This window comes from Prionailurus viverrinus, unplaced genomic scaffold, assembly GCF_022837055.1.
Source record: "Prionailurus viverrinus isolate Anna unplaced genomic scaffold, UM_Priviv_1.0 scaffold_49, whole genome shotgun sequence".
NCBI classification, from domain to species: domain Eukaryota; kingdom Metazoa; phylum Chordata; class Mammalia; order Carnivora; family Felidae; genus Prionailurus; species Prionailurus viverrinus.
In genome coordinates, this window is record NW_025927612.1 from 1,023,627 (window position 1) to 1,050,155 (window position 26,529).

The 26,529-nt window shown below is 63.0% G+C and overlaps 1 protein-coding gene across 6 annotated transcripts; it reads right to left on the reverse strand.

Annotated features, from left to right (window-relative positions):
* Window positions 1-1,707: 1,707 nt before the first annotated feature.
* HCFC1 (host cell factor C1) lies at window positions 1,708-26,478 on the reverse strand. Of its 6 annotated transcripts, XM_047847420.1 has the most exons (27): window positions 25,201-26,478; window positions 19,266-19,414; window positions 18,928-19,088; window positions 18,112-18,320; window positions 17,114-17,198; window positions 16,503-16,609; window positions 15,170-15,349; window positions 15,007-15,065; window positions 14,706-14,799; window positions 14,265-14,425; window positions 13,547-13,744; window positions 13,012-13,236; window positions 12,761-12,865; window positions 12,048-12,267; window positions 11,630-11,772; window positions 11,346-11,484; window positions 10,962-11,182; window positions 8,827-10,312; window positions 8,379-8,542; window positions 7,304-7,748; window positions 6,572-6,892; window positions 6,334-6,452; window positions 6,111-6,248; window positions 5,553-5,738; window positions 4,586-4,886; window positions 3,967-4,030; window positions 1,708-3,718 (listed from the first exon to the last, which is right to left on the reverse strand). In XM_047847420.1, exons 1-27 carry the CDS (start codon window positions 25,391-25,393, stop codon window positions 3,679-3,681), a joined length of 5,913 nt encoding a protein of 1,970 aa, XP_047703376.1. In that variant the 5' UTR covers window positions 25,394-26,478; the 3' UTR covers window positions 1,708-3,678. The 6 variants fall into 6 exon arrangements, with proteins under 6 accessions (XP_047703376.1, XP_047703375.1, XP_047703374.1 ...); XM_047847419.1 differs by having other exon boundaries at window positions 6,572-6,889; window positions 14,706-15,065; XM_047847418.1 differs by having other exon boundaries at window positions 14,706-15,065.
* Window positions 26,479-26,529: the final 51 nt, after the last annotated feature.

A 26,529-nucleotide genomic window follows, 5' to 3' on the forward strand; every position in this document is an offset into this window, starting at 1 on the left:
CCCCGGAGTCGGAAAGGAGGCGGGCAGTGGCCGCTGCTGGGCGCCCTGGGCTCAAGATCCTCCTGGGGAGAAATGCTGGGTGAGCTGGCGGGACAGTCTGGGACGGGGAATGCGGGGCCGACTCCCTCACATGGGCTCCCAGCCACCTCTCACCACCCTTCAACTGAGTTGGGATGAGGGGCGAGTGGGGGAGGGGCTGGGCAGGGCAAGGCAGCCCAGAGCGGTGGCCCCAGCTCGTGCTTAGGGGAGGTGCTGGCTTTGGGTCCAGCGGGGCTTGTACCTCCCCGCCCCGCTCACAGATGCGTGTTGTCAGTATTCATGGTATTTCCCTTCACGTCCAGCCTCTCCCCTGCCTTCCTTGCAGTCCGTCCGTCCCCGTCATGCCTAGCAAAGGGCAAGCCTTGGTATGTGGGAGGTTCCAAGGTTCCTGGCCTTGGGTCCAACGGACGGCGTCTTGGCCAGTCCCGAGGCAGAGAACTGGCCCCACTCCTCCCCGTGCGCATGGGCCTCTCCCCAGAAGGCTGCAGAGCGCTGTGCTCAGATGTGAGCCGGCACCAAAGATGCTGTAGTGACACGGCCCCGAGTGCCTTGCAGGCCGAGGGATGGTGGAGTGGCGGGTGGAAAGAACCCGGGCGGCCGTCCCCAGTGCAAGCATCCACAGAGCCGTCTGTCGCACGGCTGGCACGGCTGCACGGGCCCTCCCCTTCTGGGGCCAGCCCCACGTGGACCCTTTGCACCAGCTGGTGTGCATCCTCCCACACAGAGGCATTGTTCCCGCTGCTCCAACCTGAGGGACACATGTCTGCCGTCTCCCTGGGTCCCTGCCCCCTGGAGACGCCTGGGCTCCAAACCAGATCAGAGCTGGTGCCGTGGGGAAGACGGAGCCATGGCTCCTGGTGTCAAGATGGACGGGACAGGACCCAACACAAGACACCGTGAACCCGGTGGAGGGAGCACTGGGGGGGAGATTACCCTGGGAGGCTTCCCGAGAGAGGTGGCCATGAGCTGGCACCGCGTGGGTACACGCACGCTAGGGGAGAGAGGGAGTGACTAGATGAGAGGGTGACGAGGACGGCCTCTCCCCACAGCCCTTGGGTCCCCGGCAAGAGTGACGGGATGCGGCACAGCCCCTCCTGGCTGGTTGGCGGGAAGTACCAACCCCGCCCGTTTAACCCCGGCACGCCACCCACCCTGGCAATTGCGCCAGCAGCGGGGCTGCGAGGAGCTACTTCGAGAGAATTCCGTTCCTTCTCTTTCCAGGGCCTGGCCCACGTGCAGGATGGAGCCCGGGCAGGAGAGGATCCGCTCCAGCGGCACCTGCTTGCTGGGCCTCGGACACGGGAACCACCCCGCAGGCGATACCCGTGCGTCCCGGGGAGCGGACACCGCAAGAGAGCCCAGCTCAGTCCTCCCCAGCCATTCACGGAGGCCCGTGGCCGATGACCCGCTTTCTAGACAGGGAGTCGGGAGCAGCTGCCCAGGGCACTCCTCCCCTGTGTTCTAAACCCCGGCTACCATGGGACCTTCTGCGGGCAACCAGGCCCTGGCCCAGCTCAGTCCCAAGGGCCAGGGGCCTTGGCAGACCCTTCAAACTTGGGAAGCAGTCTTGGATGGAGAGGCGCCCAGGTGGGGTGGGCAGCCCTGGGGGAGGGTCACACCCCTGGCCTCGAAGTCCCATGAGCCCAGACACAGTAAAACAGAAGGTGCTTATTTCAAAAAAAGTCTTTTAATTGTTCAAAATAGCACAAAACGACATCGCACTATGGTAATATTGAGTCACAGGGGTTACTCTACAATAGATGAACGGGTGTACTGTTCTCAGAAACAAGAGAAATCCAAGGGCGCTCAGGAGAGGGGACAGGGAAAACGACAGGACCAGGCGAGTGGGCTCCAAGGTGACGGACTAAACGTGACATTTTCCACAGCGAAATCTACTATAATACAACGAACCAGAGGCCCCAGAAGGTGCGGGCCAGCGGCAGGGCCATGCACAGGCCAGGCCCCTCACCGCGGCTGCGTCTCCAGGGCGGAGATGGGGAGGGGGGGGGGTCCGGAGAGACTGGCTGCTCGCTCGAACTTGTCCCTCACAGCCTGCTCGCGAGCCTGAAGCCTGGGTGTGGGGCAGAGAGCCGGACCGCCAGCCACACTGGGCAGAGCCCCGGGCCACCTGGGTTTGGCCCTGGGAGGACGGCCACGGCCCTGCAAATGTATACAACTGCTGGCTGGTGCTGATAGCCCGCCTCTTCCCCCGGCTCCCTCCCAGTGATGCCGCACACGTGCCCTCCCGGGCCGCCTCGGAGACTGAGCTCCCCTCCGTCCCCCGACCCCACCGCTCTGGACACCACTCTGCGTGGAGACGGCCGCTGCGGGAAGCTTGGCGGCTGAGGGCGGCAGACAGCCGAGCCGGTCATGCCAGGGAGGGGGCCCGGGGGCGGAGGGCAGGGGGGGGGCGGGCCAGGACCTGCTCCTCCTCCGGCAACTGTCAAGCTCAGTCCTAGAAGTGTGGAGCAATCGCCTGAGGGGAGTGAGCTTCGCCAGCTCCCTCCTCCCTTGTCCCAGAGGCCTGGGGACGGGCAAAGGGGCAAAGGGGCAGACGGCAGGGGCCAGCAAGAGGAAATCGGGCCAGGCGGCAAACATCACGCCTACAGGGGAGAGTCCACACCTCTCCTGCCTGGGCTGCCCCCAGCTTTTCTTCCAGAAAGATCCCTGCCAAGGCTTAGCCAAAGAGAAAAAAGTAAAAGTTAAAAAAAAAAAAAAAAAAGAAAAAGATACACGTTCTGTACACAACTAACAACAATGAAAAAGGGACAAAACCCCACACACTAAGGCTAAAATTACAATAAAAATGTTAACTTCATCAATTCCAACTTAAAAAAAAAAAAAATACAACAAATGCAGCAGTTGGTGGTGCGGCCCCTACCCCGACCCAGGGGCCAAAGCCGGGCTCGCTGGGGGCTGCCCTCCGCCCCGCCGGGAGTCAGGAGATTTGCACAGAACACTGCTCAGGCCACCACCAGGGGCCGGTTCTTCCCCCTTCCTTTCTCTTTCTTCTTGCGTTCTAGCTCTCTACCCAGGAAAGAAGAGGGAAGGGGAGAGGGTCGGAGTACGAAGGCCGCTGAGAAATCGCCAGGCTGACGGGGCTGGACAAAGCTCAAGCACGGGCCGCCAGGTGGCGGAGATGCAAAGGGAACAGGTAAAACGGAAGCAGATGGGACATGTGGTGCGAGGGCGGCCGCCGGTCTTCTCGGGCCAGGGGAGGGGCTGGGGCCGGCTTCCTTCCGCTTCCTTGCCGCACCCCCTCCGCCCCGGGCCGCCCCCCCTCCCGAGAACCAAGGGGAGAAGCTGCAAGAGGCACGCTCTCCGTTCTGTCTTCTTTGTCCAAAGTCTCTGTGTAGCGCCCGTCGAGGGCCCTGGCGTGGCTGGGGTCGGGGGCTCACTGCCACCGGACGTGCTCGCTGCTCTTCCAGATCTGGGTTCTGCTCCCACCCGCGGCAATGATAAAATGTGCTTTCTTGAGATTATTTTAAAAACAGAAAGGGAGAGAGAATGAGTGGCGGCCAGTGGCTCCTGAGGGTGAAGTTTGAGCGCCGGGAGGGTGGGGTGGGTGGGCCCTGGCAGGTGGCGTTCCTGAAGCAGAGGGGGGGTCTGGCGAAGAATCCAGGAGCAGGGAGCTGCCTCTCACTGACCATCTGCCTTAGATTTCTTTGGAGCGGATTTCCTTGGAAGAAGAAAAGAAAGAGGAAAGACACTATCAGCAAGGGTCCCGGCAGTGCTGGGAAACCGCGGGAGGGACTCGAACCTCTGTGGTCGGGGCCTGGTAGGAGTTCATACCCAGTTAGCACTCTCCAATCCTTCTAGGGAAGAGAAGAGCCATACTATCGCCACTGCTCCTTCTTCCCAGTGGTTGAGCCCCCAGCCTTCCAACCCCCAGCCTTAGAAGGTTCCCGAAAGGGGCATTCTGCTTACATTTCCGGAGAGGACATGGGCCGCTTGCTGGCTGGCTTGGCGCCGGAGCTGTCTTTACTGGTTTCTGAAGGGAAAGACAGCACGGTAAGCAGCTCAGCGAGGCGGGCAGGCAGGACGGCTTCAGCCACATGGCGGCACACAGGCCGAGAGGGCCACCGTGGGGACAGCGTGGCCCCCACCCGCAAGCTCCGGAGCCCGTCGGCCCGAGTCGGCAGCCGGCCACTCGGCCTTCGTGTGCCGCCTCCCGCGGTCGCCCCCGGGCTCAGGCTCCGAGGCCCTCCCTGTCCTCCCGTCATCAGCCTCACGGGAACTGGCACAAAACCTGACAGGGCATCCTGGGGCCTCCGCTCCCCCCCACCCCCCTGCCGCCTGGGCTCGGGCCTCACCCTGTGCCTCCCACTTCAAGTTCTTGCTGTCCCTATCTCGCCTCAAACAACCCTGGACAGCATTCCCCGAGCCCACAGAGGAGGCAAGGTGCCCCTCCTGCGCCCTCCAACTCCTCCCTAGCACCCGAGGCCACCTCCCTTGAGTCTATAACAAAGCTCCAAAGTCCCGCTTGGGGCCAGGTCAGCCCACCCCACCCGAGGCTCGGCCAAGGAGCCTGACGGACGACACCCACCTTGCAGCCACCTGACTTGGGTGGCAGGGCCGTAGCCCTTCTCGTTGCGGGCGGCGATGCGGAAGATGATGGCAGGCTTGGTGGTATAGTCAATGTGGGCGTTGGAGAGGCTGGACGACTGCACCAAGCAGGAGGGGCTGGGCCCGCAGTACACCCGCATGAAGGCCAGCTGGGCCGGGGCAGAGCTCTTGGGCTCGCCACCGGCCTGCGAGCTCTGGATGGCCAGGTACACCGAGTACTCGATGATCTTGCCGGACGTCACGGACGGCGGCTCCCAGGTGAGGTGAGCACCATCTGGACTCTAGAAGCAAGGGGGCAGAGGTCAAGCCATGCCTTCTTTGGCCTTTATACCTCGATCTCCGTCTGCCCGCCCAGGGACAGAGGAGCGAGAACGCGTCACAGCTTCCAGAACCCACCACTCAGACTCCGCCCCTCTTCCTGACACAACGGACCCGTCTCACGGTAGACACAGCAGACGCGAGGAGCTGGGAGGACGTGGCCTCGCCTGCCCCAACCTGGAAGGCGGCCCGGCGTAACAACAAAATAAAACGAGCGGGGACTGAAGACACAGCCTTCGTCCACCTGCTCTGCCACCTAACGTGTGACTTGGCACTTAGCCTCTGGGTGCCTCAGTTTCCTCATCAGGTCCCAGACCTCCGAACGAGCCACGGGGAACGCAGCACGTAACAGACCCACACCGAACACGAGCTGCCGTGTCAGGGAGCAGGAGGACGACGGGGAGCCGGAAGGAATCTGCCCCCGTCACTCCAGCAACCGGTGACAGCCAGGACCAGAAGCTGCACTCCATGACCGGCAGACAGTCCATGTCCTGGGGCCCCTGCTGAGTCACCCCCACGTGGCCCAGCACAGAAGGGAGAACCCCGTGTGTGGACTGAGGTTGAGCCCGCCCTGCCGCGGGCAGGCGGGGGACGAGCTGGGGATAGGCCCGCCCCACGGCGAGACTCACTTTGCTGATTTTAATGGCACAGGGAGCCCCCGGGAAGCCGGGCAGACACGTCTTGAAAGCAGAGATCTCGCTGAAGGGCCCCCGGCCGCAGGCGTTGACCCCAGCAACACGGAACTTGTAGGCCGTGCCCGGCTGCAGCTCCTGTTTCTTCAGCTGGCTGTAGTCGGGGACGGCGCCCGAGTCATCCTGGCACAAGAGGCCGGGAGAGCAGGGAGAGAGAGAAGAGAGGCACGTAAACCCCGCCGCCGAGCCCGCAGTTCTGGGGTGGGGCTCTGGGGCCAGCAGAGCAGCGTCCTGTCCCGGGGAAGATGTGGACCCATGTGGGAGAGGGAGACGGGGAAAGGGCTGGCAGCGGCGGGAGGGGGCCAAGCCTGCGCTCCTCTGCTGCTTCGAGAGGCGCAAGAAAAGCGCGTGGAGAAGGCTCTACGCCTGGCTGTGTTCAGGGCCGGCCCCGAGACAGGCACCCCTGGGAAGCTTCCGAGGTTCCCACGAGCCTGGATACCTGCCTCACGGCCAGGATCCACCCCGCCAAGGGCATCGGCTCCCAGGAAAACTTACGTCGGACGGGACGGCATCGTCTGGTGGGAGGAAATAGTGTGTCACCATTACGTTGGTACCCTTAATGACGCCCACGTCGAACCACTGGTTCTCCTTCTTCACAGGGGCTTTGCTGGGCGGGGGCGGTAAGTCTGGCTTCTGGAAGAGGAGAAGGAGGGCTCACACCCTCAGCCTCTGGGGCGCAAAGGCAGCACCCCCCGAAGCCCCGTCGTACAAGACTCACCACGCCCAGGGACTCGATGCCATTGGCCACTTCAGTCAGGGTCGCCGCGGCCTGTAGTTTGGCAGGGCTGGCTACCACGACCGGCTGGGGGGCCACAAACGTGTTGGACGGAGCCAGGCCTGCGAGGAAAGAAGACGTCAGCGGGCACGGCCCCAGACACCCGGCTGCCACGGGGGGGGGGGGGGGAGGGGCTGCCCTCGGGCCACACCACACGCGTCGGCTGGCCGGCCCCGCTTACTCTCAGTGGCTGTGGAGGGCAGCAGGGCCACGGTGTTGGGGACGGCGGCGGCCAGCTCGTTGAGGCAGTTGCTCTCGATGGCCGGGTCGTTGAGGCTGTCAGCAGGCGCCAGGGCCTCGGTGGGCAGGTGGTGGTGCTGCTGGGCCTGTGCCTCCTGCAGCTGCTGCTGTTGCTGCACCAGAGCGGCCAGCTCCTGCTGCGTCAGCACGATGGGGATGGTGGTGGCCTGGCCCTCCTGGCCCTCGGCGGACAGGTGGCCCAGCTCGGCCTGCGTCACGGCCGCCGCCGCCTCAGACGTGTCCATGGGCTCCCCGGTGCCTGCTCCGGGGGGGCGGGGGGTGGGGGTGGGGGTGGGGGGGGGAGAGACGCTACTCAAGAGGAGCGCCGGCCAGGGCAATCTGTCGCCGGCCGCAGGCCTGCAGACCTTGTTTCCGGGCCCTCCCCGGCCCAAGGGACCCTGCCTAACTTTTTGGGTGCCGTGCCCGGCCCGGCCGAGACGCCGCACTGGTCCCCCACCCCGCCGCCGTCACATCTGACTCAGGCCGCCTGCTGTGGACTGAGCCACCTCTCCTCAGGCCGCCCATCACTGCGGCCATCCGGCCAGAGCTGTCAGCAGGGAAGCTCCAGAACCCCGTGTCTTTGCTCCGCTAGAGGGCCCCATCTCCCCCTTGGGTCTCCCGTATGGCCTCGACAAAGACAGAGTGGCGAGCTGCCCCCCCACCCAGCACCTACCCATGACGGCCTGCTGCGCAGCCTGGAGCACCGCCTGGATGGCCAGGGCCTGGGCCTCCTCGGTGGCTGCAGCCTGGGCGGCTGCTTCAGCGGCAGCGGTGACCGCCAGCTCCTCGGGGGTGAGCCCCGTCACCATGAGGGTGGTGGTGCCTGCCTGGGCCTCGGCCATCAGCTCTTGAGGAAGCGACAGCTGGTCTACTTCAGACTGCGTAGGCGGGGGCGGCTGGACCACCACAGTGGCCACCACGGCGGAGCTGGCGGGCTCCTGGCCCGAAGACGGGTCCCCTGTACCGCTCAGATCCACGGCGGCTTGGAGCTCAGGGGTCTGGGAGGCTGACAGGACCTCGGCGGACTCCCCCATCAGGGGCGTGGAGGCGGGTTGCAGGAGCTGCCGTGGCGGAAGCTGCTGGCGGGGCCCTGGCGAGGCCTGGAGTTCCTCTGGGGGCTGCAGGATGTCAACAGCAGAGAAGGGCATGTCAGAAGTTTCTGTGTTGGCTATGGTCACTGTTATCGTGGCTGGGATGGGGACTTCGGTGGTCAGAGCCCCTGGGGTAGCCTCAGTCATTGATGAGATCTTCTAGAAAGGGAGAGAAGCCCCCGTCAGCGGGGAGGAGGGAGCGGCCAGAAGCAGGCAGCCTTCATCCTTCCCTGTAGGCCTCGACTTTCACTCTCCGTGGGCCAGCAAAACCCCATTCAACGGGGAGGGGCAGCAGGTGACTGAGAGAGAGCGAATGCAGCATGAAGAGAGAGACCCTTGGGACCTGCTGGCTGATCTTCACCCATCCTCAGAGACGCTTCCTGGTCTAGCCAAAGGGGCACCCAGGCTCCCGCTGTGTCCCTCTTACAGGTTACTGCCAAATGACAAGCCGTGGGAAACGCGGAGGAAACAGAAGCGTCTGCAAGACGCTAGGCCTGGGTGCCCCAGGCGGCCCTTTTATGGTCAGCAAGAGGGCCGAGGAACGGCAGCGTGCTCGGTGCAAGAGCGACACCTGGTGTCCAACTCGGGAATGGTACAGGCCACGGGTGCCGTGTGCAGCAGAGAGGAGGTACGAGGGGATCCTCCCGGGGCTCTTACCGGTACCGAGGGGCCCGGGACCGGGGTGGACTGTGTCACAGTGGTCACAGCCCTCGTCAGTGTGGAGGACACGGTTGTCGTAACGGCACTGGAGCTGGTGATGTTCACGCTGTCGCCCTGGGTGCTCTCCACGTCTCCCTGGTCACTGGCGGCTGGTGGGGGATCTGCAGAGGAGGGGGGCAAGCAGAGAGAAGGGTGACAAGCACTAGGCCAGTAGGGGCCTGTGGGGGTGGGGAGGCAGGTCAGCAGGAGCCCGAGAACCTCTACCTGGCTTTGCCCCCGGGGGACACTGTCACCTGGAGAACTCTACCCTCTGCTGGGAAACCGAGCCCCAAGAAATCTAAGTACTGGCCCGTGGCTAAGGGGACCTCTCGGTTTCCACCTCCCTCAGCCCCCGAGCCCCGGGCTCGGGGAGACGACTAACGCCGGGCTGGCGGCCTTCGCTCACCTTGGTTTGAGCTCATGTTCGAGGTGACGGTGGTGGCCGTGTGTGTGGTGCCCGTCTCATGCGTCTCACAAGGGGGGTTGGAGCACACCCTCTGCGTCGGGAAAGGAGCCAGCAACGAAGCAGCAGCCTGGGGGGCGATGGAGGGAGGCGCCGCCACCTCCAAGCCGGACTCCACGGGGAGCAAGGCGCCCACACCGACCGACATGGTGGTACCGGTGGACGTGGTCTGGTGTGTCTCGCAGGGGCGGCCGGCGGGGGGCTGCTGCCCGCCCTCAGGCTGGCCCGCACCCCCGTTGGACGTGGCCGTGGTGGGCGTGTGGGTGGTGCCCGTCTCATGGGTCTCGCAGGGTGGGTTGGAGCAGACCCGCTGGGCGCTGCCGGCATTCGAGGTAGTGGCGGTGTGGGTGGTGCCCGTGTCATGGGTCTCGCACGGCGGGTCGGAGCAGACTTGGCTCGCGGTGGCCGAGGGGCACAGCAGCGCCTCCAGGGCCGTCACAGTCACGGCGCCACTGGCCGAGCTCTTGTACGCGGGTGTGGGGGTCCCCCGTGCCTCGCCGGGCTCTCCGGCACCCATGGCGGAGCGGACCGTGGTGGGGGTGTTGGTCGTGTGGGTGTGATGAGCCTCCGGCTGGCGCCCCATGGACGCCAGCTGACTCAAGCCGGCCACGGGGCCGCTGGGTCTGACCTGGCCACTCACAGCGGCCAGCTGCACGAAGGTGGCGCCGCGGCCGCCGGCCTCCACCGCCAGGGCCGGCCCAAGGAGCGGGCCGGCCGAGCATGGGGCCCCGGTGGCCAGCACAGTCATGGCGGTACCGGTCACGCCGGTCTGGCGGGTTTGGCACGAGGCCTTGACGGAGCCCTGGGCTCCCTCCGACACCCCGGCGGCCATGCCGACCCGGACCACGGCAGGAGCGGTGCCGGCCACGCAGGCACGGCGGAGGTCTCGCTGCTGGCCGGCGCCGATGCTCGACACAGCGGTGGTGGCGGTGCTGGTGGTGCCGGTCTCGTGGGTCTCGCACGGGGGGTTGGAGCAGCCGTGCTGCCCAGCCATGTTGGACGTGGCGGTGGTGGCCGTATGGGTGGTGCCCGTCTCGTGGGTCTCGCACGGTGGGTTGGAGCAGACGCGAACCACGCTGCCGTTCTGCTGCCCCACCGTCGAGGCCACGAGAGAAGCAGCCGCCTCCTGTCTGTCACAGACGAACTGCACTTGGGTGGGCTGCGGCTGCCCCCCGAGGTTAGCCACGACGGTGGTGGTGGCTGTGTTGGTGGTGCCCGTCTCGTGGGTCTCGCAGGGCGGGTTGGAGCAGACCAAAGTCACGGTGCCCGGCTGCACCTCACCCTGGCCTGAATCGGCGATGGTGACCGTGGCCGTGGGCTGTTCTGTGGTGGGCGAGGCCAGAATGGACACAGGGAGGTCATGCACGGGCTGGGCCTCGACTCCACTGGGCGCCGTGATGAGCGTCACCTGGGTAGGCTGGGAGACAGGCTGCGGGAGACGCCAGATGGGAAGTCAGCTCGGGAACTTCCCGTCTGCCCGTCCCTCCCACCATCCTGTAGCGCCACCCGTGCTGCCGGGACCACGTCGGCTCCTAAAGGGACAGCCTCCTTGGTCAATCCAGAACCCGCTTGCCCTCTGACCCCCAGACGCTGGCTTGCTCAGGGACCGGGGAAGAGACACGGTCCCCACCTCAAAGGCCACAGGCACTGGGGAGCAGCTGTGGGGTCAGGGAGGGAACCCCGCTAACCCAGCACCACACAAAGGCCAGCAACAGAGGCTTTGCCGCTTCTACGGACTCAGCTGAAGACGGACGAAGGGAAGAAAAGTGCCATGTGCACGTGAAGGGGATCTGTCACGTGCTCTAGATCGCGAGTCGAACAGCCCAGTGTTCAACCACTGGAAAGGCCTCGCGTCTGAGGTCTCAATACGACGGACGGTTAGACAGTGACTGAGAATCACATGGCGCGACAGGGACGCGGGCCCCGGGTGCAACGCGGGAGAGGAAAAGAGGACGTGGCACAGGGCCCCAAGACAAAGCCCAGAAGCCTTGAGCTGGGGCTCAGACATGCCCGCCTGGGGTCACAGACGTGTGCCCCCCCCCCACACCCCTCAGCGCCGTGCTCTCCGGCCGCCCTACCTGCATGGTGATGGTGGGGGTGGTGAGCCCGCCGGCCGCCGTCAGAGTGGTCTGCGCAGCCGACACGGTGATGGCGGTGGGGTTGATCACTTGGCTCGAGAGGGTGGCGATGGTGCCCAACGTGGTGATGGGCGTGGCCAGGGAGGCGCTGGTACTGTGGCCCCCAGCTCCGGCAAGGCTGGTGGAGACGGTGCCTGTCACTGTGCCCAGGGTCGTGACGCCTAAGGGCAGGAAGGGGGCGGTAAGGCCGGTGGCCGCGCCTCCTCCCTTCCGGCAGCTCTCCTCCGGCACACCCCAAGGGAAGGGGGGGGGGCTGGGAGAGGGCGCCGGCGCCCCCCGCCAGCCCTCCTGTGGGGAAGCGGGCCCAGCCTACAGGCTACACACCTGTGGTGCCCTTCACAACCAACGTGGTGACTGCTGGCTTGACGGCAGAGACGGTGACGGGGGTGACCAGGCGGACACCCCCCATGGGCACGGTGCGGAGGATGGTGCCCGGCTGTCCGGGGGCCCCCTTTAGCACCACCTGGAATGCCAGAGGAAATCACCCGTGTCACTCTCAGCTTGCCTAGAGCCTGGGCTGCCCCCCTCCCAGGCCCCTCAGGACACGTGTGGCCTGCTGGGGTCCTGGCCTGGACACCGGGGTGAGGGGAGGGCCCGGCACGCCTCACCTGGGTCACTCCTTGCTGCCCGTGGCCAGTGGCGATTTTAGGGACAGCTGTGATGATTTTGGCAGGCGCTCCGGTTCCTGAAGTCATCACCTTGGTGGTGATAATGGTGATGGGGGACTTGATGCCCGGACTGCTGGTCACACCTGGACGGGAGAAGGGCGGCTTGGCCTCTGGAGCTCCTCTTCTCTGGCGCCCATTCCCCACTTCCCTCGGGCCCTCTTCCAAGCAGTCCCTCCCACTGCCCCTCACTGCAAACAGAGTGCCAGGTACAGCCGCAGCCCCGCCACCTCCCTATGAACGTGCGACAAGAGGCAAGGAGAGAGAGGAGAGAGAAAAAGCAGAACAAAAGCAAAAGCACGCCGCAGCCCAGCCCCCGTCTGCCCGTCTGGCGTCCGCCGCGCACCGCGGAGGCCCCTACCTGTGGCGCCGGCCTGCGTGATGATGGCCGACATGGGGATGGTCTTGATGATGGTGGTCGTGCCCGGCTTGGTGGTGCTCGGGGACACGCTGCTGATGCCCAGGATGGTGGGCTTAGTCCCGGCCCCGCTGGCCTGCGTGGTAGTGATGATGGTGGTGGGCTTGCCGTCCGCGGAGGTTACCAGCTTCAGGATGGTCCCGGCCGGCAGGGGCCCTTTGGTCTGCGACAGAAAAACACGTGGAAGCCTACTCAACAACAACGCCGACGACAACAACGTCTAGATGCAAAGAGCGGCTCAGCCGACTAAGGATCCGACCCTTGATCTCAGCTCAGGTCTTGACCTCAGGGTTGAGCGTTCAAACCCGGCGCTGGGCTCTGTGCTCGTGTGCTGGGCACAAAGCTTACTTAAATTTCAGAAAAAAAGGCCAAACAAAAAGTACGTCTCGAAAAGGAAAACAGCCGGAGGAGAACAAGGTGAACGGACACCACCGACTACCACGATGCAAACTGTGGCAGAAAGTCTGCTCCGGCTACTCTCCACCGGTGGCCCGAGCCGCTTAGGGGATGTTCTGAAGACTGAGAGCGACCGCACCAAGCAGCAGGACTTTCTGCACCACACGTGCTCGAGGGATCTTCTCCAGGAGGGGACACAACTCCTTCCTGTGGCCCGGAGCCCCCTCGTGAGTGTCAGAGTCTGGGTCCCACAAGCTCACCTGGATGATCTGAGTCACCGGGCCTGTAGATGCCTGGCCTGTGACCGCTGAAGTCTGAACCGGTTTGGTCTGAACCACTGACATCACCTTGCCCAGGTTGGAAATCTGAAACAAAGGACGGAGCAAGGAGTGATCCGGAAACCAATTACGAGCACGGCTTGGGTCCGGCCTCTCCTGACCCGGGCCCAGGCCCGGGGTAGCGCCACAGGCCGGTCACGGCCCCATGCAGCCGGGTGGCACCCGTCACTCACCAGAGCACTGCCTCCTGGGACAGAGATGGGGCTCTTCACCAGGGTGATGGTCTTGGTGACTCCACCCACCACTGTGGTCACCACCTGGGCTTGCTGGGCCACTGTCACAGTTCCCGACTTATGCACCGTGATGATGGGGCGGGTGGATGTGTTGGCAGCAGAGGAGACAGACGTCCCCACCTGGGCGGCCGCAGTCTTCAGCATCCGAGTGGCCGGGTTGCTCACCTTGAAGGGGTGGCGACGAGCCGTGAGTGGGGCAGGGCGGAGAGGCCCAGCTTCCACCCAGAGGGGCCCGAAGCAGCTTGCCGGGCTTTGCCTTTCCCGCACCGACGGAGAGCGTGGCCAGCCTCAGGCTGCCACGTCCCGAAAAGTACCCACTCATTCCAGAGCCCGTGGCAAGCGGCAATTATGGGCCGGTGGCCCCACGAGGGCAGGTCCAAAGCCCGGAGGGAGTGACTGCTGTCTTAACACGGCGCTCAGAAGCCCCCGGCCCCGAGGCTGCCCCGGCTCAGAACCCAGCACAAGGAATGCTCACCATGACCGGCGAGGAGGCCACCTTTACAGTAGCCGGGAGGGTGGTGGTGCCTGGCGTCACAGCCACGGTTTTGACGATGGTCGTGCCTGCTGGGACACTCAGCACCGTGGGCGCTGACGAGGGTGGGATCTTCTGGGTGGCGGCAGCTGCAGCTGCCAGCGCGGCCATGCCGCTCATCTGCGGGCTGCTGCCAATCACCTGCGGTGGGCACAGGGGGCATGAGCCCACACTCGGCACCAGGACCGAGGCTGCCTCGCCCCCTACTCCAGACGCTTCAGCAGAACCCATCGAGAGGCCCGGCCCTGCCCGGAGAGCCTCCATCCCGCCCGGCGTCCCTCTCAGCAGCACCTGTCGGCCCCACCTTGGCCCCTGCTGCTGACTGGGTACGGTGGCCCAGCAACAGATTTTGCCAGAAGCTCTAGATACTTTCTAAAGACCACAGAATTAGACACAGCTCTCTCCTCCTGGCCCTGGGTCAAACCCCAGGTGCCTAGGTCCTCCCTGCAGGCTTCCAAACAAGGAAGTTCACGTTTAAGATGCCCTCGTCTGAATCAGATTCAGACAGCAGGGAAGTCCTTCCGAGGCATCAACTTATTAACTCGTGAGAACAATTTGCCTCACCGGTACATTCCTGGCCCAGAAAAGCCCAGGCTGAACGGCACTAAGGCTGGGTGCCACCAACCACCAGGAAATCCCACCCCACCCACCAGCTCCTCACCGTGCCCTGGGCACTCTGCGTCGGCACAACCATTCGCACGCCTGCAGGAAGGGAGGTCACGGTGACGGGGGCTTTCCCAGCCTGGCTGGCAGGTCGCATGGTGACCAGCGGGGTTCCTGTCGTGGCCTGAGGACCGGTGACTTTGAGAACAGCGGGGACGCCTGGCGAGGGAAGGAGGTGGCCATCAGCAGAGGCCCGGGCCTCCGTCGCACCCGGTGCGAACGCAAACTGCTTCTGGGACCTGCTGGCGCTTCACATCCGGTCCTTCCAGACACCCTCAGCCACTGTCCCCGCAAGCGGGCCCGAGCTTTCTCCCGGCCCCAATGCTCGGCCACAAGCCAGTGCCACCAACGGCCAGGTGTGCTATCTTCAGCGGCCCTCTCGGGCACACGGCCTCCCGGCGAGTAGCCCCTACCCTCTGAAGTCCGAGGCCCCGCTCACCTTGAGTCCTGGCCGCCGTGGGCACGGAGATTGAGCTGCCGGGTACCGTCGGCAAGACCTGGATGGCGGTGGTGGTCGGGGGCGCGGCAGCAGCCTGGGGCAGGAGCGTGATGCCTACCTGGGTCAGCGGCTGCACGGCAGGTGCGGCTGCTGCCGGGGCGGGGCTCTTGGGAGGGTTGGCGGGCACAGACGGGACCGGATTGGGCGTGGGGGAGGCGGCAGTAGCGGCCGTGGCGGGAATGTCATATTTCTGGAGCTGCAGAAGGTAACTGTCGGCTGTCGCCACGGCCCCCCAGCTCACCTCCAGGGAATTGGTGTTGGCTCGTACCAGCTGTACCCGGGCCGGGGGTGGTGGCTTTTCTGCAAGAGGGCACGGCCGGTGAGAAGGGGTCGTGCCGGGAGGCCCCGCGCTGTGGCTCCGCTGCGCCGCGGCAGGCCCGCAGGCCCCCGTGCAGCCGCCTCACCTGTCTCCAGGTACCACAGGTCCTTGCAGCAGACCTGGTTGTTCCAGGCCTTTCGGTAGCCGTCGCGCCCACTCCAAATGTACAGGCGGGTGTTGATGGCTACGGCACAGTGGCCGGCTCGGGCCCGGGGAATATTGTCCTCCAGCGTGTCCATCAGGATGGTCTCCCAGGCCATGGTATCTGGGGACGGTGGGGTTGGAGGTCAGTGAGGACGGCAAGCGAACCCACAACCCCCAGTGGCCCTCTGGCCTTTCGCTGTCAGGGATGGGGAATCCAAACCAGGAAGTCATTAAAGAGTACTAAATTAAAAACAAACAAACGAACGAACGAAAGATAACTCGGTACGGCAAAAAGACCGTAAAAGATGTAATTATAAACCACAAACTGGGGAAACTATTTGAAACGCACAGCCAGAAGGTCTCACTTCTCGCACATCAAACAACACAAGAGCCTATGTAGAAAAGAGACAGGCAAAGAGGAACGCAAGTTACGGAAAAGGCGACAGGAGGATCTAGGGGAAAATACATACCCTCGCTCAAAATAAGCGAAATGCAAACTTAAACCATAAGGTGCCTGGCAATTTGATTCCCGTGCCTGTGGTAGCCGGGGTTCAAGGTGAGCCAGGGGTGCTGGGGGGCCGGCCCGTGGGGAGAGTCAATCACCTATTGAACTTGGCGAAGAGCTGTTTGACGGTCGCCGCGCCAGCACTGCCGGGGGCATTTACGCGGGCACAGCCTCTGTGCAGGATGGCTTGGCGACATCCTTCGACAGTGATCCTACCTCTAGGCTTTTACCCTTCAAATACACTTGCACGGAGGTGAGGACAGTGCAAGGATACTCACGGAGTAGCGTCTGTGCAAGTTTCAACACCTCGATAGCAATTCAAAAGAATGAGGCCGCTCGCCGTGCGGGGATGGGACGGGACGGTCTCCGAGACAGAGTAAAGCGAAAAGCCAGGCGTGGCGCGGCGCCGAGAGCAGGCTGCCGTCGTGTTTGTTTATAAAGGAACCTACAGACGACGCTTGGACATGTAGAAAAGTCCCTGCAGTGGGGAGGAGAAGCCACCAGCGCGGCTGCCTCTGCAGGATAGGAGGCGGGAGGGAGGCTGCGCACGGTTAAGCGTCCGTGCTTTCGACGGCGGGCCACGTGTAGGAAAAGAGCCTACTCAAGAATGAAAGCAGGGAGCGCCCTCAGAGTGCTCGCACCAGTGGCTGCCTCTCGTGGACTCGAGGGGCACGGGCCTTAGAAGCACACCCCACACAGCTCTCGGGACCGAGGAGGGCCAGCCTCCCGCAGCCCTCCGCAGGCTACTCCGAGCCCGAGGAGGCCATACCCAGGTTGAGACAAGCCAGTGTGTTGGTACACTTCCACTCCTTCTCGTGTGTGGCCACTTTGACGTCATCCATGACGAGAGGCACCCAGCCACCAAACACGTACATTCTGGGACGAAGGAGGGAAGAGTAGGAGAGGGTTGTAGAGGAGGTGCCGAGCTAGAGGCCACCTCTTCCATCCAGAAAGTTCTAAACACGCTTGGTCCTCCAGCTCTCCCCGGGAGAGGCCCCCAGGGCGCATGAAAGCTCTCGATGCCACCCTGTCCTTCTTGGTGGCTCAGCCCTCACAAGACCTGCGTCACCTCCACCACGTGGAGCCGTTACTCGAGCTCATCTAAAGCTCACCTCAGTCCCCATCATTCTCATATTCGCTTTGGGACCGTGGCATTGACAAAGACACCCGGCTGCTCGTGGAGAGTATCTAGGACAGTCTGCACCCCTCTACCCCGAGTCTGTCTCGGTCTCCCAGGGCCGGAATGTAAAGACAGGGCTGCGGAAGGCCAGCCCAGCCGGAAAGGGGCCTCGGCAGGCCTTAGGAATTGCAGGAACAAAACCGAGAGCCCCGTGGGGGTGGGGGCGGGCCGGGAAGACAAGAGCCGTGGCCGCTACTCACTTGTTTCCTATGGTCGTGGCTGAGTGAAGACTCCGGGGAAGAGGCGCCACCCCGCTGAGACTGGGCTTGTTCCACGTCAGAGTCTCTGTGCAGAGCAAGGGAGGGAGGAGGGTCACCTACGCCTTGCCAGACACGGGCCCTCCGACCCAGAGGACGCTGCCCAGAAGTAGGGAAGGCTCTGGAAGATGGGTGCCTGCGCGCAGTGTAAGAATTCCGGGCCTGCGCTCCCTCCAGCCTGCGACAGGCCCTCTGGCCGGCAGATGCCAGCATTTCCCAAGCCGCGTTCACCATCCTGGCGGCTGCGCCCCTCCCACGCTTCCTGAGCACCTGCTAGGAGGCAGCTGCGTCCCTCGGGGCTGGGGCGCGTCCCCCACAGGCCCTGCACTCCACGCCCCACCCTCCGCTAGCGCACCGGCCCCCACCCCACCGTCCACAGGCCAGGTGCCAGGAATCTCACTCGCGATCAACGGTTTCCTCTGAGTGCCGGTGCTGACCTACCGGACGGGTGCCACCGGCCAGCTTCTCCCTCAGCCTGCCTTCAGGTCGAACACCCAAGCTGCTTCCTACCAGTCCTCACACCCGCCCTGCTTACCCGCCCAAGGAGCCCCTCGAGGTCTTATGGTCTCTCAACATCCCACCCGACCGTGACACACCAGGGCATGCCACTCCTGTTAGAGTCTACCACGGACGAACACTACCTCATCTAGATTAATTCCATCCTAGGAAGATCTTTGCTTCTCTCCCCTTATCCTCCTGTAGGACGGCAGACCAACTCAGCCAACCGAGCCTCGCTCTTTCTTAAGAGCAGTGCCACAAGCTCGGGGCAAAGGTGACTGACGCACACGGGGGCCCCCCGCCCCCCGGCCAAGAGGATGAGGGGCAGAGCAGCACACTCGCTCCCTGGGCCGTCAGCCCGTCTCACCACCCTATGCCGGTGGCCCAGCCCAGTCTGCTAACTTTGCTCCGAGGCTCCCGGAACAGCCGTAGCCATGTCTTACCGATATCCAAGGTCCAAAGGTCCCCCAGCCTGCAGCCGCTCATCCCTCCGTAGATCACCAGCTTGGACTTCTTGTTGTCTTTCTCAGTATAGACCACAGCAGTGTGGGACTCCCGGGGTGGAGGCAGAACGCCGTAAGTGATGGGGATGTCCCAGGCCACCACTCCGGAGCCCGGCCGCAATTCCAGGATGTATAAGTCATTCAGGTACCTGGAGAAGAAAGGTCAGTTCTGGCAAGCGCTGACTCCACGCACCAGAGGCCTCGGCAGCTTCTAGGGGTGAACGGCAGACTCCCTGGGAGACAGAGGGGGCCAAATCTACGCTGAACTCCAAGTTCCTCTACCCTCAGCCTGGAGGAGGGGCTGCCAGAAGCTCCCAAGGATAAGTGTGAGTCCGAGGGGAGCGGCAGGCTGCCTCGCACACAAAGCCGGGCACTGTACATGGGCCCCCAGGGGAAGAGGGGTGCTGGCTTGGGACTACCTTCAGACTTCACGAAGGCACTCAGCCACCAGCCTTGGAAAATACCACCACTAAGTCTGCAGGTAGCAAGGGCTAGGAAGGAGAGCGCCAGCCCCAAGGTGGCCTGAGGAGCAGAGACCGGCCCAAGGCAAGGTGGGTTGCTGACCCCCGGGCCCAGCCCTCCTGCCATGCCACCTCCTCCTGGTTAGAGACCTCGGAGCCAGAAACTCCTTCGAGGGCATCTAGCGTCACCCTCTCACATCACAGAAGGAAGGAACCCGGCACGGTGCCATTGGCTGGCATGTGGCGAAGCACACCCACCCTCACGGGCTTGCACACGGAGAGGGCGAGGCCTCACCTCGGAATGTTGTTCTTGGGGTCCTCGCTATCGTTGGCCAGACCCCCAAACAGGTAGCACTTGTTGCCCACGAGGGAGAAGCTGTGCCCGAGCCGAGGACACGGAGGGGGTCCATTTTTGGGCGTCTTTGCTTTGAGTCTCTTCCATTCCCACCGGCTTGCCTGCAAAATCAAGACTCGGGGATTTAATCAGGAACGAGCTGGCCACAATCGGGGCCTGGGCCATTTGTTGTGGAGGGAGGGCCTGGTAGGGGTGAGGGAGGCACGGGACCATGGGAGGCCTCCTGGGCAGCCTCCCCACCCCTACCCCCACACGGGGAGCACGCTGGGGGCCGTTACCTGGAGCTCGTAGAGGTCATTGCTGTATTTCCCATACTCCACCATCCCACCAAACACCAGCAGGCGAGTGCCGTCACACACGAAGCCATACGCGGCACACCCAGGGGGGATGTCCCCTCTCACGGCTGGGATGAACCACTGGTTAGTCGCTGGGGGAACAAAAGGAAGCGGAAGAAGTCAGAATACCTTGGGGACTCCTAAGAACCAGAGCCCCCACTCCTCCCACTCCCCAAATCCAGCAGCCCACGAAACGTGGCCTGACAAAGGAGGAGCCAAGACAGCGCCTCCTTGTCCCAGGGTGTGGGGCCTTCTCATTTCAGTATCCAGTCCCAGCACCCCATCCGAGCCATCTTTTAAGTCCCTTGCCTCAGAAGCCACCTTGCGACAGCCTGCAACCACCTGGCTTCTCATCAAGGTCGTCTTAATAAGCGGGAAGTCACTAATTCATTAGCTTCTGGGAACGTGGGCCCTGACTTCCTTCCCCAACTGCTCAGTGGATCATTGGAAAGAAAGGTCTAACACCCAAGATACCCTCTCGGTGGCCCCATGCACCTCTTCCTGGGGGCACGGGGGCCACACCTCCAAGTGGTTCACAGAGTGACTGTGACCAGCCAGTGCCCTCCCTCCCTGCAGGTGCCAGTGGCAGGAGGCGAGCAGGCGAGGGTGGCCAATCAAGGAAGTCCAGTCCGCTGGCTGAGGAGAGCCAGGGAGGGGGGCAAGACTCCATCTCGGCTGGCGTTTCCTAGGTGATGTTCTATACCACCCCTCCCCTCATGCCACACCCACACCAATCTAGAACATTCTTGAAATCCAGAAGCGGTGGCAGTAGCATCAGCTTCTGAGGCAGCCTCCACAGCCTCTGCTGGCTGCAGAAGCGTCCCCCGAATCCATCCCCTGTAACCGGGGCTGGGGTGGGGAGACCACCAGAACCATCCAGCACCCCGCTCCTCCCCTCACTTAAGGCTTGTGTCCTATGTTCAGCTCCCCAGACACTTGCCAAGCCAGGGCCTCCCAGAAGAGTCACGGGGCACACATCCTCCTCTTTTTGAGGGGTCCTTCTCATTACACATTATTTAAAGGACTCTCCCTAAACGGCACGCCACACTTTCTCCAAAAACCTCAAACCGGGTGCCAGATGCAAATCTGATTCGGTGCCCCTAAACCGGTATTGGTCAAACGTCAGTGACTTGAGACGGAGGCACCGGAGCATGAAAGGGGCAGCCCTGGAGTCCAAATGAGGGTCAGGATAGTCCCACAGGGAGGGCCTCGGGGTGGGGGGGGGGGCCCGGCTGCTCGACTGCTTCTCAGCCTCTGCACAGGCACGTACTTGGTTATGCATACTTGGTTATGCATACGTCCTTCCTGCGTACTAGGTAACAAGTCCTTTGTTGTCACCCTGGGGCCTCATGTACACATTGGCCCAAAGGCCTGTCCTCATCTAAAAGCACACCAGTAACCCCCAGGACAGTTACAGCCTTTCCCGAGGTGAAAGCGTTCCTGTCGCTCCCCACTCCCCACCTCTCCAGCTTTGCTTTGGAACAGGCTGTTGACCCCCTCCCCCCCTCAACAGTTCGGTGGGGTCACTGGGACTCCAGCACGCCCAGCACCACTGTCCCCCTCTGCCGTCGTCCTGGTGCAGGTGCGAGGCTGCACTGCCTGCTGCACACGCGTGCGCCCAGACCCCAGGTCCCAGCTCCCTCCCTCACTGTCATTCCTGGGGCAAAAACAAACCAAGAAAAGCAGCAGCTTTCTGTGCCGAGGCAAACCACCCATGCACAAATTGAAAGAGACGGAGTTTCATCCAACTTACCAGGATAAAAAGCTGAAAGAAACCTGGGAGACTGCCTAGGCCAAGCTCCCTCGATTGATAAAGGAACAGAACCCAAGAGAGGAAGTGACTTACCTGAGGTTATAGAGCAAAACGGACAGACACAGGCAAGAACCTTGTCACCAGCTTAAAAGCGACCGCTAGGTGCCCACCGTACAGGGAGGAATCGGCTATCCTCGCCCACCTGAGCGCCCTCTGGGCTGATGCACGCAGCTACGGGGCCACCATGGGGCCAGCGGTCAGGCCTGGGACAAAGCTACACGGCAAACAGGACCGACCCGCTGCTTTCCTATCCCGCTCTCATCGCTGATGCGGCCGGCCAGGCTGGAAGTGACCTGTGACACCCCTCATTTAAGAGGCGCTGGTCTTGTTCTAGAACACGGGGCAGGGGCCCTACACCGCCATCAAGAGCGGTCCATCAGGCACTTGGTGGCATGAAGCCACAGCCCCAGTGCTGCCCTCCAGATGGCACGGCCGCTGCCTCAAACACACCGGCTGCTCTCAGGTACCCCTTAATCATGTTATCTGTAGCTCATCCAGCGGGTGACCCCGCCTCCGGTCCCTTGTTCTCCATTCGCTCCAGCCGGTCAATGCTCGCAGCTGGGGGCGTGGTCTGAGGAGAGGAGGCCACCTGCACACAGGACCCTCCGTGGGCTGGTCAGAAACCTGACTCCACCTTGTCTCTCCTCAGCAAGCTTGACACCCGCAGTTTCCGTGTTTCATCAGCCGCTCCCACCCCTTTCCACACTTGCCAAACCCACCTGTAGTTGCTCCCGTCAACCTCTATGCACCCTCCGCTAGAGACCTGCACCCGCACAGTTGGGTAGACCGACCGACCGGTAGCCCTTCTGTTCGCTCGGTCATAACACGGCACTTCCTGTGTGGCAGACGCAACACCAAGTGCGGGGAGGCACGGAGTAGACCGCTCCCATCCTCAAGCTTCCAATGTAGTAGGAAGGCTGCCACGCCCTCCCCCCCATGATGGGAAAAGCAGCCCGGGGCGGGGGGGGGAGTCTGCACCAAGGTCAAGTCTGGGGAGCACAGAACAGGGCAATTTGGCAGAGGGGGCTTCTCAGAAAAGGTGACTTTGGAGCCAGGCCTTGAAGGGTGAACAGGATTTCCTGACAAATGAAACTAATAGGGCCAATCAGGAAGTGACTGCAAAAGCCAAGTGAGAAGAGGGGAGGTCTCATAATGGAGGGGGAACGGATCTGAGACAAGCTCAACTTAGTGACCAATGAGCTACAGGGACAGAGGAGCAGCGAGGTGTTTCCAAGGAGGTGGCCTGTGACTGTTAACTGAAGAAGAGAGCCCAACTATGTCCAGGAAGAGCTGGACTCCAGGCACTCCCGCGTGACCCTACCACCGGCTGGCAGGGTGACCCCTAGACCTGTCACTTCCCCTCACATACCCCAATTTCCTCATGTGCAAAAACAAGGAAGTGCCGCTAGATGCTTTGCAAAGCTCCTTCCAGCTGTTAACAGTCACTGGACATTAAAGAATCACGGACGCAGACCAGCCTTGGGCAGCTGATGTGGTGACCGGTCACAGTCTTCCCTCGGTACCAGGTCCTCCATAATCCGCTTTGCTACCCTGAAATACAACTCCCCAAGGCCAAGGACAGTAGCTACCCTAAGAACTCCCAAAGGCCAATCAAGTATCCCACAGCCGCCGTGGTAACCGCCGCTGAAGAGGAAGGACACACTTTCTCACACACACCTGCTGGCCCCCAGCTCGTCACCCCCAGACCACCGAGCTAACCAAGACGGCAAAGTGCTCACAAGCGCCCCAAACGCGCCCCCTGGAGCCACCGAGCTCAACAACAAGGAATGGGTCTCCCGTCCCGCAGAAGGAAGAGGGCGAGAGAAGAAGGAAGAGGCGCAAGGATCTGCCCTGCCCTGACTTAAACCGAAACGACGGCAAGCGGAAAGGCAGCCAGGCAGCCGTGCCGCCACTGGCGGCAGGAGGGCAACACCAAGCCCCATCTGTCCCGAAGGGAGCGCAAGAACCCTGCAGCTACCAGAAGCGCGGACACACAGCGAAAGCCGGCCAAGTTCCTGCGCCCTTCAGATAATGGGCAACACTTGGTGAGGACCCGGGAGTTGGGTCTGCTGGTGACTCTCCTGAGAAATCGCCTAAGGAGTTGGTAAGGGCAGTTTCCAAACTGCTAACTGGAGGAATCCGGGGCTGCGGCCCTTCAGAAGGCGGACTACCCTCTACTACACGACCCACGCTTGCAGATGGGGAATGAATTAATGCCAAAGTGGCCCGATTCATTTTCATAAACTAATGAATATGCAGAAGCCCCTGGAAGCAGTGGACTTCAGAGCTGATGGTAATTAGGCCCCTGTCCTACTTTCTAAAATTGTATTTCCCTGTTAAGGAGCCTGCTCCGGGCCTTGTGAGAATAAAGACAGTCCAAGGAGTTTAGAAGGTTCTGCTCAGGGCGACGGCCTCTCTAAAAACAGCCCTGCCCCTCAGCCTCACCTTCCCCGGCTGACTGCGGCCACAGCAGCTGTCTACGCCTGCAGGGAGCACCGCCAACCAGCCCGGCCTCGCTGGAGGCAACAGGTGCCAAGAGCCAGAATGCAAAGGGTCGCCATCAACCCACCAGCCTTTGAAAGTCAACTCGGTAGGGGCAGCCAGCTACAAGGTGCGGAGAAAACTGCACTCTGCCTCAAGGGAGGGGGAGGGGAGCACCCAGCCCTCACTGCTCTAACCACTTTCTCCCTTGGGCGCCAACTCCCAACCCCAGAGCACCCTCACAGGTGGGAGGTGGGGCCCAGACTCAAGGAGCTGGTATTGCCAGAGCCCTGGGAAAGGACAGACCTGGAGAAATGGAGCCTGCTAGATGTGATGCCTGGGGGCAGAGCTGGAAAACAGCTCTCAGCCACCACCGACCCCAACGCACCCCCCCCACCCCCCACAGAGGGGAACTTCCTGAAAGACTACTGACAGGCGTGTGGGTGTGCAGGGTGCGCTGTGAGACTGCTTTCCCCCCTCCCGGGGGGGGGGGTGTCTTGGGCTCTCTCCCGCTCTCCCCCCCAGAACACAGCGCACACAGGCCCGCTGGCCTCAGGGAGAGTGCCCAGCCCCTCCTTCTGAGCAAGGCGAGGCGCCGTAAGCCAACGTCCCTTCCACAGGCAACGGCTCCGTGTGCAAACCAGGCCAAGGGGCCGCCACGGGCAAGAGGCTGCAGGAGGCTGCGGCCCAGTCCAAGACCTGGCAAGGACGCCAGGCAAGGGGCACGCACCGCAGCTTTGTGTGTCCCGAGGAATCCCGTTCCTCCCAATTAACAGCGCCCTGGGATTGGGGGAGATATGAACGGGGGCACGGCAACCTCGGCCTCACAGAAAGAGGAGAGGTAAGGGTCCACCTAGCCCACCATGGGGTCACTGGAATTCACCTCCTACACCGGAGGGCCCCCGATCCAAAAAAGAAGCAATTTGGAGCAAACACCGCAGAACTAAATGGCAAAAGGGGGAGCAGCAGCAACGCCGCCCTATCTGTGGGTGCACAAACCCTGAGACGGTCACCCAGCGGGGCACACAACCCCCCAGGTCGGAATCAGGGGCTCAACTCTGCCCCTAATCCGTCATCTAGAAGCTGTCATTTCTCCCGAAAAAGCATCAAAGAGGAAGAAGAGCTGAGCAGGCGCAGAAGGAGGGAAGAAGGGGGTGGGACTTTGCCTGCGCCAAAGGGACGCATCCGCCAGCCCGCCCGCCCGGCGGGGTAACGGTGTCTGTCTCGAGTCAACGCCGGCGACGCCCCCGCCCCCTCACCAACCGGACTGGATTTCTGTCGGATAATGAAAAGCACCCCTCAAACGCAGGGGAGGGGGGGCAGAGGAAGAACGGGGAGAGAGCAGGAAAAGGCACAGAAGCCGGGCCGACCAAAGGGTCTCGGAAGAGAGAGAGCAGATCAGTGCGGAGGGAGAGGGAGGAACGGGAGGGAGAGGAGGCAGGAGGGAAGGGGAAGAGAAAGGAGGGGAGGGAGGGAGGGGAGGAGGGAAAGAGGGGGAGGAGGGGAGGGAGGGAAGACGAGGGAGAGGGAGGAGATGGAGGGAGGGAGGGAAAGATCCCAGGACCCAGCGGGCTTTGCACTCACCCGTGTTGTACACGTGCAGTTCGTCCACTATCCCCTCGTTGCCGCCGCCAAACACCACGATGAGTTCCTTGATGGCCACGGCTCGGTGGCCGTGGCGGGGCCGGGGCACCGGACCCGACCAGCCCACCACTCGCTTCCAGCGGGGCTGCAGGAGCACCGCTGGAGAGTTGGCGGGCGACACGGCCGAAGCCATAGTTACGGGAAAGGCCGCGGTGGGGGAAAAGTCACCAAGCGGGAAGGGAGCCCCCCAATTCCTCTCACACACACCCCCTTTCGTCTAAGGTAGCTCTCACGGAGAAGCGGTTCCTCACACAGCGGTGGACGGTTCCATGGAGGCCGCCATCTTAACTACCCTCCTTCCCTTCGGCTCTTCCCCTTCTTCTAGCTCACCCCGTCTCTTCAAGAGCCTCCCGAAACTTTCGAGCGCCTAGCCCCGAGAAGCCGGAGGCCGCCGAGTCCCGCCGCCCTGACAACTCGCTCGGGCGCTCCCGCTTACAAGCTCGGGCGGGAGGCCCTGGGAGCCGCCATCTTGAGCCGTCCCTCTCTCCTCCCTTCCTCAGTCGTAGCCCTCCCCCGCCGGAAATGGCGGAGCCCCGGCCCGGTTCCCACACCCCCCAAGTCCCCTGCACTGGCCGGCTTCCGGGGCGGGTGGAAAGGAGCCACAAGCGCCGCGGTTGTCCCAGCCCCGCCGGCGCTCACACCACAATTGTGGGAGCCGCCATCTTGAGACCGTCCCGCTTCCCCGCCCAGCGCTTAGTGCAGCCGCCGCTCCCGAAACAGCCTCGACACTCGTGAAGGACAAAGGCGCGCCGGAGGCCAGTGGAACGAACTCGAATTCTCGGGGGCTGGTCGGAGACTCGCGCCGTACAGCTTGTGAAGTCTCGAACCTCTCCCCTGAGTCCGCCTCTGCTGCTCAGGCTGCGCCTGCCGCCCTGGGAGCCGCCATCTTGAGACTAACTCCCCCTTCCCCCCTATTCTCTTCCTCCTGGGTCAGTTCTTCCACTGCAAACCAAACGCAAGGCAGCGTCCGATCCTCGCTTCCCTCTTTATGACTCCTTCCCACAGGAGCCGCTCCAAAGAGCCAGAGTTAGGCCCCGGAGTGGCAACTGTACGGCAGGAGGAGCGGTAACGGCAGGGCGCTCATGCCTCCTCCCTGGGAGCCGCCATCTTGTGTGAAGAAGTAACAACTAAACATGGCGGCAACGGCGGTCGGGCGAGGGGGCGGAGTCGGGCTACGTCACTGTTTCCCCCCCCCCACCCCCCGCCCTCGCACGGCTTCTCAGAGCCAAGGCCTCTTAAAGGACCCCCGCGCTGCCCCGGGGCGAGGGC